The sequence below is a fragment of the Rhynchophorus ferrugineus genome, unplaced genomic scaffold, assembly GCF_030347505.1.
Source record: "Rhynchophorus ferrugineus isolate W39M unplaced genomic scaffold, kcgeb_rfMv2 rfM9, whole genome shotgun sequence".
Lineage (NCBI taxonomy): Eukaryota > Metazoa > Arthropoda > Insecta > Coleoptera > Curculionidae > Rhynchophorus > Rhynchophorus ferrugineus.
The window spans coordinates 40,835,191-40,849,787 of record NW_027472588.1 but is presented as its reverse complement, the minus strand read 5'-3'; the positions used below and the strand labels follow the sequence as shown (position 1 = coordinate 40,849,787).

The 14,597-nt window shown below is 33.8% G+C and overlaps 1 protein-coding gene across 1 annotated transcript in view; it reads left to right on the top strand.

The window, feature by feature from the left end:
* The first annotated feature begins 381 nt into the window (after positions 1 to 381).
* Positions 382 to 14,597, top strand: part of wg (Wnt family member 1 wingless) — a 37,836-nt gene continuing 23,620 nt past the window's right edge. The window contains exons 1-2 of the mRNA XM_076415344.1: positions 382 to 681; positions 9,601 to 9,863. Of these exons, the coding sequence (XP_076271459.1) occupies positions 557 to 681; positions 9,601 to 9,863 (388 nt within the window). The 5' untranslated portion in view covers positions 382 to 556. The remainder of the gene's footprint in view (positions 682 to 9,600; positions 9,864 to 14,597) is intronic.

The following is a 14,597-nucleotide window of genomic DNA, read 5'->3' as shown; positions in this document are numbered from 1 at the left end:
AGCATAAAATTAATTTAAGCCATTACGGTCGAGATTCGATCTCTGTACTATCACAGAACAGCTCATTCCTCGCGGTATAGAGACCCGAAAGCTGATCTACCAAGAATTCGATAACTCGGCCGGTACGCAACGTATGGCGGAACTAAACCCCACCCTAGGCGTGACCGCGAGCGCCATTGGTCGCCACCTAGCGGTGGGCGGAGCCCGCGTCCACGTGCTATTTTTCTCACGTGGCTCTGTTTAGTAAAGGCAAAGACCGACCCGAAGGTTGTTCACAGAGGGATCGACGCCAAAACTCCTCCTCGATCTCTCGATCGGCGTGCGGCTACGCAGGCAGCATCCCTGGTTTCTGCTGGTCCAGTTGGGAGTCCAGTATTTGTTTATTTTTTGCGGAAGATCGATACTGGTCACTGGTGTGATATACCGCGCGACGTATCGTAATAGCGACTCCCACCCGAACTCTGTCGATAGTTTTTTTCCGGTGATACAGACTGAGATCGTTGAATTAAACGCGAGAAGATATATTTTTTTACCAGAAATCGAAATACCAAAAAAAATGTTTGGATTTGTGACGAGTATAATTTGTTGTGTGATGATGGCGTTCGTGATCCTCCCCCAGGTCGATGGCAATCTGGGCACCGACACGAGAAACAAGAATAGAGGCAAGGGATCGATGTGGTGGTAAGTTATTTACAAGTTTAAGATCGAAATTGTTGAAAGGTTTCCCGTCTCATTGCCTGTTGATATCTCCAATAGTATTTATGTGATTACTCATTATATATTTCATTTTATTATATTTATTTATTTAAATAAACCTACCAATAATATATTCTATTATAACTAGCAAAATAAATAATCAGAAACAGTCGATAGTCGTAAAAAACAAGCGAATGAAAATAGTTATTAGTATTTCAGTCAAACGCCCACTTCGACTGTTTTTCGATTCAGCGATAACAGATGGCGATGTACGAATTCCTTCTAGTACTATTGAGATAGTACTGTGCTATATAGATTAGTTAGTTTTAAGTAATTTTAAATTAACCCTTGAAAGTGTAAAATAGGAATAAAACATTGATCCCAAATATGTTTAATCGTATTTTAATATCCGAAAAGTAACAATTTTATAACTTCTTACTATTGGTTTTCCAACCGTATCATAAGTGAGACGGAGATGTACATATTTCTTTTCGAATTTCCTTTGGAAAGGAAAGAAAATATTGCTGCAATTTACTGCCTTCAAAAAAAAGGTTCATTTTGAACGATATAAAATTATTTTTATATTTTATATATTTGACTTGATTCTAACGAGGAACGGAATAATGACCGCTAGATATTTGTATCGTCTTTTCTCAATAAACCTTAAATCTTTTTTAAAATATAATAATTTTACTATCATTATTAAGGATTATTTTGTTATTAGGTAGATTATTTATCGTTGAAACTTGAACGAAAGAAGTTGTATCATTTAAAAGGCTTGCACAAATACCCAGAGACTTTGCAAGATAACCAAAAAGCAGTAAAAAAGTAGACCGAATCGCATTAATTAATAATATTCCAAAACGAAGTTCCAGAATACTACTATATTAACGTACAATATTGTTATTTAAATTCATTCTACAAAGAAAGCATAAAACCGTATATATTGCATATAAATGTATGTAAAAGAGATAGAATAAATAAGCATAAATCCGGTACATTATCTTCAAGGTCGCTGCTAGGATGGTAAAGCCAGAGGTTACAAAATAATCGAATGATACTAGTAGGTTCGAGGATAGTGTTAGTTCAGTTTGGCTTTGACATACAACAAAATTCTAATCTAAATAGGAGAATTGGACAGAAATGTTATCAAATATAATTTATTTTAACAATATAGTACATCTAAAAACTACAGTTAATTATATAGCCACAATAGTTTATTGGTTAGAGTTATAACCTTTTATCATTGTTGCTTTCAAGAATGTTACATACGTCTGACAACTGAACGACTTTGACAGGCTCATTCATTTACGTGTTCGAACTAATCAGACAGCTAGAATAACATGAGAAGAAAAATATTGTCTGATTCTAAAACGAATTTAAAAATTATATACAAATAAACTTTCAATAGTCTATGTATATTTATATATATGCAAACATATAACACTATATAACATTCAGAATAAGCTAACAGGTACGACGATATAAAAGCGCCTCTTTATTCTTGAAATATATGCAAATATATGCAAATGGTTTTGTCCCTGACAATTGTAACAATACGCTACTACGGCGGCTGGCTTGTTCGTTAATGATCGCCTGACTGTGAGTTTAACACCATTCGACAGTTTGCCTCGGTTAATTGGACCGATTTTTCCTTGTGGTATTTCCAGCATTGTCTTCGATCCACTGGAAATAACCATTTGACTCAATTATTTTTATCGATGTAGTGTCGTTGGTATAAATATCCTCCGGTTGTCCGAAGAGGTTCCGCATATTTTCATACTCTTTAAGGCAACGATCGTATTTCTCGTTATTGTAGCACGCCGAACTCTTTGCCGATGCATGAGAAAACGAATACTTGTCCGGTAAATTTCTGTTCCGATCGTTCGGGACTGACGTTTCTTTGTTTCCGTTTGGTTATTTTTTATGACGTCAGTGGGGGAAGAGGCAGGGTTCTAATATGTGTGTTGGAGTTGTTGACATTTTAAACATAGTGCTGTTGTTTATGTTTGATTAAACGGCATTGTGATGAAAATGTCGCCAACTCTAATTACAACGCAGCACAATCTTGAATCTTGGACATATTTGACTCTCCATATCTCTCATATTAAAATATTGCTCTCGTTTTGTATCACTGTTACTTACGATGAATATTTGTTATTACATACTTGAAATTAAACTCATAACAGTTTACACCCACTAGGATATGTTGATAGGACGCCTGAGTTTTAGTTATATTGAAAATAGTTTTATTTGGGACGCAGTATTGTTCCTTCAGGGTTTGAACTTTTCATTCTTTAATATTCTATTTAACAAACCAAAGCTTGTGTTATATATATATATATATATATATATATAATGAAACGTAAATAGTAAAAAAGCTGCAACCTTATTGAGAACTTAACATATCTCCTGGCAAATATCATCAAAATTGATTATAGCGCCTTCTCCCATTTTCATATTTGTTTAGTGCTATCAATTTAAATAATCTATATTAAAGTTTCTGCCATTGTTATGGTAAAATCGAGGAGTAAAAAAGATGGCTTAAATATCTACTAACAATATAATAAAACAATCTTTGGATAGATTATTATATACTTGAAACTAAAGTCATAAAAGTTTACACCCACTAGGATATATTTATAGGACGTCTCAATTTTAGTTATATTGAAAATAGTTTTATTTGGGACGCAGTATTGTTCCTTCAGGGTTTGAACTTTTCATTCTTCAATATTCTATTTAACAAATAAAAGCTATATATATATATATATATATATATATATATATATATATATATATATATATATATATATATATATATATATATATATATATATATATATATATATATATATATATATATATATATATATATATATATATATATATATATATATATATATATATATATATATATATATATATAATGAAACGTAAATAGTAAAAAAGCTGCAACCTTATTGAGAACTTAACATATCTCCTGGCAAATATCATCAAAATTGATTATAGCGCCTTCTCCCATTTTCATATTTGTTTAGTGCTATCAATTTAAATAATCGATATTATAGTTTCTGCCCTTGTTATGGTAAAATCGAGGAGTAAAAAAGATGGCTTAAATATCTACTAACATTATAATAAAACAATCATTGGATAGATTATTACATACTTGAAACTAAAGTCATAAAAGTTTACACCCGCTAGGATATATTTATAGGACGTCTCAATTTTAGTTATATTGAAAATAGTTTTATTTTTGACGCAGTACTGTCCCTTCAGGGTTTAAACTTTTCATTCTTTATTATTCTACTTAACGAACAAAAATCTTCATCTCTTGTAATTAATTGTATTATGTATTTTTTTCAATCATATGTGTTGAAGAATTAGTTTTTATAAAATCCTTAAGCCAAAATATTAATTATAAGTATATCAACCAATATGCATTTGTTTAAGTAAAGGAAACAATTCGATAAATTAGGTTTTTAATTGATGGCACTTTACGAACAACTTAATCACTTTTATATCTAATGTAATTTTGCCATCGCCCCATTTGGACACATCGTGAGTCGAAAGTGTGGGTAATATTTTTACGATTTCTTATCTTATATTCCTGTAAAAAACAATATATATATATATATATATATATATATATATATATATATAATGAAACGTAAATAGTAAAAAAAGCTGCAACCTTATTGAGAACTTAACATATCTCCTGGCAAATATAATCAAAATTGACTATAGCGTCTTTTCCCATTTTCATATTTGTTTAGTGCTATCAATTTAAATAATCGATATTAAAGTTTCTGCCCCTGATATGGTAAAGTCGAGGAGTAAAAAAGATGGCTTAAATATGTACTAACATTATAATAAAACAATCATTGGATACATTATTACATACTTGAAACTAAAGTCATAAAAGTTTACACCCGCTAGGATATATTTATAGGACGTCTCAATTTTAGTTATATTGAAAATAGTTTTATTTTTGACGCAGTACTGTCCCTTCAGGGTTATTATTCTACTTAACGAACAAAAATCTTCATCTCTTGTAATTAATTGTATTATGTATTTTTTTCAATCATATGTGTTGAAGAATTAGTTTTTATAAAATCCTTAAGCCAAAATATTAATTATAAGTATATATATATATATATATATATATATATATATATATATATATATACAGAAAGACTCTATATAAATAATTCTAAACATACCAGGTAAAAACATTGCGAAGTCACAAACACATCCTTAATCAAGTAACTTGTACTGTTACTTACAAGTAAAACAACGTCTCTTTTATATTTCCGCACATATAATGAATACACAATTCTTTTGAGACTGAAAATACATTATACTCAAATAATAGTGATTATAATTAAGTTACAAAAATGCTGACCGTACTCATATCGGACATATAAACACGAGGTCATAAAGAATTTGAATAAAACAATGGCGTTATAGAAATGAGCCAATCAAATGCCTTTGGAATAAGTGGTGTCGCTGCCTGAATTGGTAGGACAACGCAAAACATTTCTTGGATTTTGCTCTATGACCTACGTTTGCCAAAATGTCAAAATGAGTTTATTTTTTAATGAAAATGCTTCACTATAAACGTAAATGTTGCAGAATATCAGTGTTTCAACAACAAACGTATATATTAACGAATAACACCTTACAACTATTTATATCTCCCCAACATTCCAGTATCGCGAAGACAATTGAAAATACCAGCAAACATATTCCGAATCGAATAGCTTATTCCTGCGATCCCTACTGGTCTTGCTGAGGAATCGTTGTTATGTCGCCGGCGTGTTTTATACATTTAAAAAAAAAACACGAAACGAAACAAAAACGTCGTCCGACACAGACCGACTGGTTTTTTTCGACTGGCCTGAAGATGGAAACGTCTAAAATTAATTAATCTCGAAACGAATACGTCGCACTAATTGCGCCAACATCCACTGGAAATTAATTTATATCAGACGCTGACGGGTCCTATAAAAATATTTCTCCCTCCAATAATAACAAGTGAAAAGACGAGACGAAAACAAAAACCATCCGGTCAGAATGTACGGTAACGACAAAAAGATACCGACCGTACCGGGTAATTAGTCAAAGAAGTTACAATGCCTTGCTTGAGATTCTCCATCGCATCGTTGGAATCTTTCGCGGTGTGCCGTGGAAACCGCGCAAAAAGGTACCCTATGGTAATTTTTGCGCTGACGTACCTTAAACCGGACGAAAACTCGTCCCATCGACCGTCTCGTCAGGATTACAGGGACGGTTATTAAAATACATATAGTCAATTCTAAATAGCAGTGTCAATATATGTCAGAGAATATTATCCTTGCCGTTTTATTCTATTTAAAAAAGATAGAATGCTGTTAGAGGAGTTCGAACATGTAACGGAATGGGCTTGCAAAAGTTGCCAAACTTCCGAAAATTCTTCAAAATATTATAATTACTTATTATAAATTACGGATTGAACTTAATTATAATTACGGATTATAAAAAATTAATTTTTGGCGCCTTGCAGCTGCACATTATATTAGTACGGAGACGGTCACTAAAATATCTCAAATAAAAAACAATATAACCTTAAATTCGCCAAGAAACCGTGTTTATGCTAAACAGGTGACGAATCAAAATCAATCTTGTTGTTTCAGAGATCAAATATACGAAATGTATCAAACAGTAAGTAGTTCTTTCAATAGAAACATAATTTAATACAACTATTTCAGAAAAAATTGTTTAAAAAGAGTCTGGAAAGTATCCACAAAGATCCAAAAGATATACAGCTATTTGAGAGATGTAGAACATCGGTTCGTACATTGCTGGATAATCTAGGTTTTAAGTGGTGTAAAGGTAACCCACGAAGGCGTTTAATGGAACTTTCAGAGATTGCTTTTAAAAGAATACAATTTTCAAAAACATATAACAAAATCAAGGAAGAACTACATCTATTTATATATTTAAAAGAGTCATGAATATTTCAGAATGGTACATTGGGTTGCTCATGGCAAAAAGATAATAAATATAGTATAAAGATAACAAAGGTTCATGGAAAAAGGTAAACTTTGGAATCGCTATCGATTCGATTAGGTTTTTTTAGTCATCAAATTTTTTCATTGCAGACATATAGTTCTTCATGCTGGGAACAGGAACGGTTTTATTCCTGTCTTTGCAGTGGTTTGAAAAGCAGCTTTTAAAGAACTTGGAGAAACCATTGCTTGTGTGTTAATGCAGCTACAACAGAACAGTTGTAATACATTAATTTATAAATTAAGATTGTACTAAGCACCATTCTGACATCATTGTTTTTCTCCTTTCTCCTTCTGTTATCCAGTTTCTTCTGTAATTACTTGCGTTTATTTTTCTACTAAATAATTTTCGTCAGTTATTCTATATTAATTATATACTCACCTCTAGTTGTTTTTACTTTCATTACCCTGCCTTGGTTGTCAGTTTTGAATCATAATCCTACATCTAGAATGTTTCATTCACTCACTGTTACATTCTGAACCACTATTCAAGTCAATAACCAAGATGTTAATTTCGAATCTAAGACTAGTTTACAATTCCACTTTCATTTTTCAAGTTCATTCGAATCGAAGAGTCTTATTGTGGACAATCGTTTCTACATACCCAAAGAGTTCTTGCTTGTACGTCTTTCAGGACCTGCAAATCGACTGTAGTAATTATCTGTCACATACCATAACAACTGGACTTGAATGAATAAGTTGTGGCCATATTATTCATCCATCTGATCTGCTGTGAATCTTTTTTCAGGCCTATTTCTAAAAAAGTAAATTATAAAAATACAATTAAACATTTAATTTATGTTTAACAAGTGGCAACTTGAAATATTCCACACTTAAAGCTGGTATATTTAAAACTTAATTTGTTTTGAAGGCCAATATTTATTTACCAATATCTAATTACAGCCCTTGATGTTCATTGTCCACTCGGATCACTGTCGATTGAATTTCGGAGTGAAATGGTGGAGGAATTTTTTATCCATTGTCACATATCGACGAAAAAACTCGGGTTTGTTATGCTTGATCATCTTTAAACACTGCTCCGAATCATCAACTCGTCGTTGTTTTTGGTCAAAAGTGAGCTCACGCGGCACCCACTTTGCACACAGCTTTCTCATACCCAAATATTCGTGAATAATATGATGTACACGTTCAGTTGATATCTTTAGAGTGTCTACTATTTCATTCAATTTCAATTCACGGTCATTCAAAATCATTTTGTGGACTTTTTTAACGTTTTCGTCGGTAACAACCTCTTTTGGCGTCCACTGCGTTCACCGTCTTCGGTACTCATTTCACCACGCCCAAACTTAGCGTACCGATCCTTGATGGTTGATTTTCCTGGGGGAGTATCCGGAAACTCGGTATAAAGCCAAGTTTTTGCTTCAACTGTATTTTTTTATTTCGAAAAGCAATATTTTATCCATTTTTTCACAATAACAAAAATTGTTTCACTCAAAATCCTATAAATCACAAACTAATAATCCGATAGCTCTCAAATTTATACACGCATCTTTTGAAGGTTAGGGCTAACTAAAAAACATATGGATATAATTCTAGTAGCGCCATCTGTGCGTCACGCCGGAGACTTTTTAGTTGACCTCTTATTAAGCTAAATTGTGTTTATATTCTAGAATATAAAATACGTGTAGTAACAAAGATAGGTTAAATAAGTATTTTGTTTATTTTTATTTATATATTGCAGCGATTGTTATGTACATATTTTATTTTAAAACTTTTTTTTTGTTAAAAATCTAAGTTTGATTATATTTTACTTAATAGAGAGTTCTTTATTCATTTTTGAAGTCGGTTCAATGTATTTGTTTAAAATATTTTAGAATACCTGATCGTATTTTGAATATAAATCGCCCTCCAAAAAGTATTTTGTATTTTGTATTCTAAACAAACGCAAGATAGTATTTTGGCATTTGTACTTTTAATTAAAGCAAAGCCTCTCTTTTGTCCAGCTCTGGTTACAGGCGACGTCACCGGATGGATGCTGCGTCATTTCGGATAGTGCGCGTGTACCCCGTAATATATCAGCTGTCTAGATTCGGAGGAAAAAATGGGGTTGATCAGATACAAAGCGACAGAAGCTTTTTTTTATTGTAGATCTCGGAGCGATAGACGAGCGGGATGTTATTTATTTTTATTGGGGTAGGGAGGTTCGGGCCTGGAATTTTTAGTTAATCAACAGAAAAAGGGAATTTAAATCATTATTCTTCGGTGGGTGGAGTTTTAGCATCTCAACAATATAAAAGTTTTTTTCTCATTTTTAATTTAATTGAGACAAAATTACTAGTTGTTGTCGACTAGTTTACCATTTGTCTCTAAAGTAACTTAAAACCGGGTATTTATCTAAATTTAAACAACAAACAACCTTTTTTCAACAAAAATCGTTGGATTATCTCGCGAAGTGTATAAAATATCGAAAGTAGCAGGATACATCGGTTATTACATACTCAAATAGCTCCCACTGCATGGCCTGTTGATATTCCAAAGGACCGTTTCCGATAAGTTTCCCGACTTTTATAAGAGGCCGGTACTATTTGCGCGACGCAAACAATACATGGCTTTTGTTTGCTCACAATTCTCACTTTTGTTGGTCGCTGCTAAACAGTTTTTATTGTTTTTTCCTTTCCTGAAAGAATAGATAAAGATTTTCTGCTCGAAAGGCTTGTCCCTCTCTCTCTCTCTCTCTCTCATTCTTCTTCGGCGGTGCGTGAGTCAGTGTGTGTGCGTAGCGCGTGTAAATATTTTTCGGAAAACCAACAACAGGTGGTTGGAGGAAAGGTGCGGGCCTCTCTCGACGGCTTTAATCTGTTTGTTCGTCCGGTAATGGTCGTATTTTCGGTTTCAGGGGTATAGCCAAGGCGGGCGAGCCCAACAACCTGTCGCCGATGTCGCCCGGAGCCCTCTACATGGACAGTTCCGTCCACGCCACCCTGAGACGCAAGCAAAGGAGACTGGCCCGCGACAATGCCGGCCTCCTGGAGGCGATAGCAAGAGGAGCGAATCTGGCCATCAACGAGTGCCAGTACCAGTTCCGGAACCAGAGATGGAACTGTAGTACCAGGAATTTCCTGAAGGGGAAGAATCTGTTCGGGAAGATAGTGGAGAAAGGTAAGAAACCAGAACGGATCACGTAGTTGTGAAAATATGTGTTGAGTAAAATAAAGATTATTGATGGTATAACAGATCAATTGAAAAGTCCCCGGCCTGTCATAGTAAAACAATTTTTTTGGCAAAATTAGTTTTTTCTTATTCAACATAATTCCCTTCAAGGGTGATACAGTGATTATAGCGACCCTCCACGTTTCGATACCATTTTTATAGTACGATATCCCCTTTGCTTCAAAATAGGCCTCAGTTTCGGCGATCACCTCTTCATTCGACGAAAATTTCTTCCCAGCGAGCATTCTTTTGAGATCTGAGAACAGGAAACAGTCGCTGGAAACCAAACCTGGAGAACACGGTGGATGAGGAAGCAATTCGAAGCGCAATTCATGGATTTTTGCCATCGTTTTCGGTGCATTGTCTTGGTGAAGCAGCACCTTCTTTTTCTTCAAATGTGGCCTTTTTCGCCGATTTCGTCCTTCAAACGGTCCAATAACGCTATGTAGTAGTCGCTGTTAATCGTAGCTCCTTTGTCAAGGTAGTCAATGAAAATTATTCCACGCGCATCCCAAAATACAGACACCATAACCTTGCCAGCTGACTGTTGCGTTTCCCCACGCTTTGGAGCGGGTTCATCGTGTGCAGTCTACTCATATTACTGTCGATTGGACTTCGGAGTGAAATGATGGAGCCATGTTTCATACATTGTCACATATCGACGTAAAAATTGGGGTTATTACGCTTGATCATCTTCAAACACTGCTTCGAATCATCAACTCGTCGTTGTTTTTGGTCAAAAGTGAAGTAACTTAGAGACGCTGCTAAAAAATACATTCTATAGAGTCGTCATAGAGATCTGCGGACTGAACTGCAGACGTGAGGAACCCTAAAATAGAAGAGCCTGAACTTCAGGTCTGCTCTCAGAATATTTTCGATAAATGACGTCTCTTGCAACAAAAGGATTACATTTATTCAGATGTATTACAAGCAATCAGTACATTCAAATTCTAAGTGTATCCTTATTATTTCTTTGAAATTATTGATTTTGTTCATGTTTTACATCTTCAGCGAAGCGGACTGATGCCCAGCTCGTATTTAAATATAATAAAGTGATCCACTGAACAGCTACAGTGGGTATATTAAGCTGAATGATGGCGCAATAAATTACGGAATCGAAATATATATTTGATGTGGGTGGCAGACCAACAAAATACTTCCCAGTCGATCGGCGCAACATGTCTTCCTCCTCTCTCTCTCTCTCTCTCCCTCGCTCCCGCACCGTCACACGCCGTCTCTCTTTATTTCCTTCACCGATCCAAAACAAAAGCACTCCGTGCTGAGGTATTGAAAGGTCCATAAACAAAAATAATAAATGGACCACTAATAGAGCCCCAATGATCTGACACTTCATTGCGCGTGGGCTCCTCGCCACGGGGGGCGCTGTTAAGAATTTCTTCTTTGGTGGCTCGGACAAGGGAATGCGTCGTTAAACAGAGGGGGACTTTGGAAAGGACCAAAACAAGTTCGGATGTTATTATTATTATTCGGAGACGCCGCTCCGTCCCCTCCGTCCCGCGCCACTAATTCGGCTTCTTCAGTTCAACAATGGAGATGATTTCATTCGGCATAATCGGCCGCGATCATCTCGATTCGTTAGCATCGACGATGGTATATTTTCGAGTTTAGATTCGCGAAAATATTAAGGAATAGGCGACCGTGAACATCAAAAGAAAAACTGTAAACGTCGTTTTCTTTGGACGGTGCGGTCGTACTTAATTAAAGTATTAATATGCGCAAGGCCACTCCATCTCTGTACCTTAAGATGTACTGAAAGCTCGACTAGGTTCACTGATTTAGAGTTCTGGGTTGGAAAAGAAAGAAAGAACATAATAAAGATTCTTGCATGTGTATTCTCGTTTTTTTTTTGACACTAGCTAGAAGGACGATTTTTATATTTTATTTTTATTTTTTCACAAGAGCGCATTCTTAAAACGTCAACCTTGAAAATATGGAAAAATGAATTTTAGATATTTATTTTCAATTGACAATATATATTTTTATGCTAACGCAAACTAAATAAGATCATCCAAATTATATTTTCAAGAGAATAAATCGATGGTAAATGATGATACCGATCAGGTAAATTAACAAATAAGTTTCCGATGCTTTGGATCGGATTATAACGATACCATCCGATAAGACCTGTTATTTTTAAAAGGCTTAGCTGCCCTTCTCCAGTGGTGGCGATGGGATTTCTTAAACAACCGGATATTGTTGAATATTTAGACTCTTAGCGTGTACAAACTGGAAAAACGGTTACCCAAACCATCGGTGATGATTTAGAAGTTGAGTATTAGTACGTTTTGATGCTATTTTCGTTTGTGTTCGAATCGGGCGACTGAGCACGCCACTGGTTCTTTATAAAACGATACGATTTTGAGTTTCTCACTCCAATTATTTTAATTAGTTCAGTGACAAATTGATGCAGTCGGACGGGATGGGGCAAGAATTCTCGTGATGTCACTAATAGCCGTCCATTACCTAAATTAGAATAACGTGTCGTGGTTTAATACTGTTTACCTTTCGGATATTAAACGGCATCGCTTATTGATATCGGTAATTGATTCTTGTTCTTTGGTTATTTGTTCGATTTGAAAGCTACACCGAACCGGGCGATGGCTTGGATTAGTACGGTTTTTTGTCAATAAACGATAATTTTCTTGGAAAGGTGGGACTCTTGGAAATTAGCCGCTATAAAAAAAAGTGTTTCCTTAGGAGCCGAAAACGTACACTTGCAAAAATAAATATTTTTTAGCAAATACAAGAAAGAGAATAAATGATTCATTTCATATTGAGTTGATCAAAGGCATCCAGGGAAAGTTTATGGTAAATAAACATATTAAGGAAATTACAAAAACCATTGGGGGACATAATAAAAGTAGCTGTAATAAGAAATACTTAAAAAATAATTTTTTTTACAAGTAATAGTGTTGAAATATCCACCCAAAGAAGATTTGTTGTATTTAGATCGTGAAAATAAGAAATGATTTTATGGCACCACATAAAAAATGTAAATATAAATGTCTGAGAATAAAAAAATGTTTTCTTGGAAGTCATTGAAAATAAATTGAAAGTACAGATAAGGGGAATTGTAATATGTATTTGAAGTTATTAACATATATAACATAGATGTAAAATAACAATAAATATAATGGAACAACAAAATGTGTGAATCATAGATAGAATTATTATGTTACCATAAAAATAAAGATTTTAATATGTTCAGATTGATTTAATTTTAAAAATGTGTATTGAGAATTATTGGTACAATATTACAAACACAGAAAAGTTTTCCTTTTTGTTTCTTTTTGTAATTTTCATTCTTCAGGGTTTTTTTTGTGGTATGTAACCGCCTCAAAAAGTATAAAAAATAACAATTTCTTATAAAATACAGTACTAAAATATCCGTCCAAAGAATAGATATTATAGCATTACATAAACATAAATTGCCGAGTATAGAACATATTTTCTTAGAAATTATTGAAAGCAAATTGTTTGAATATACTGATAAAGATAGGATTAAAATATGTATATGTATTATTAACATATATAGATGTAAAATAACAAGAATTATAATGGAACGGTATAAAATATGTTGTTAATAAATATTTCATTCAATTACTATTTCATTATTATGAAAAATAGGGGATTTTAATGTATTCTGATTACATCTTTCGTTTCAAGAAACGTGTATTGAGAAATTGTGATACTATATTACATATACAGAAAACTCTTTTTGTTTGTATCTTGTTGCAAATTTCATGAAATTCGCCTGTAAGTCTCGTGAAATTCTTTGAAAATTTGAGCTACATCTGCGTCTTTCGTTTTGTAATTTATTGTCTTTCAACTGTTTCGATCATTCAGACTGTTCTTTTCATTATTATCAAAGTCTTCACTTTTAAATCATTGAATCGAAAACCGACAATTGGCATATGTCAGAGTAGTAGGTATCAATAAGTAGCAGGTAGGTATTTATAAGTTTCGAAGGGTGTTTGATCGGCTTCGACAGGAGCTCTTAAAACCTTCCACAACTAACTCACAACTCATAAGCTATCATAACTCTCATATACCATAACTATCGCTCATACAAAAGCATTATAATTACATTAAATATTTTTCTTTTTATTTTTAATATAAGAGATTGAAAAATTTGATATCCACAAATATCAAGAATACTACATATTACAAGCTAATTAAATTAAAAGTAAGTAAAGAACGTATTAAAATAACTCAATAAAATATTAGTTTTAGACAAGGTTTATCCAATACAAGATGAATATTGTGGAATAACACAAAAAACACTTATTTCAACAACGTCAGATTACTAGTTCGTGATTTGTACACTGAAATGTTCGATGTTTTCTCGATGTCACTTCCTCAAATAAATGTCCCATTATAACAACATATACACGCCTACCATATACACCCTAACGTTTCGATCCGAAATGAACAGAGTGTCGCCTCATTGTCATGCAAATGTAATACATGCATTTTGTCATTTAATCCTCTTTTATGAAGTTGTAAGCTCGCCCGACTGTCAGGGAGAGCCTTTATGTCGACCGTGCTGGCTTTGTGCCCGTTGTATTCTTTTGGGGGCGATGGTTGATTTTCACTTGTAGTTAAGCTGGGGTGAGTCGCGTACTTAACCGAAATAATCATTACTAGTTATGTCGATTGTTG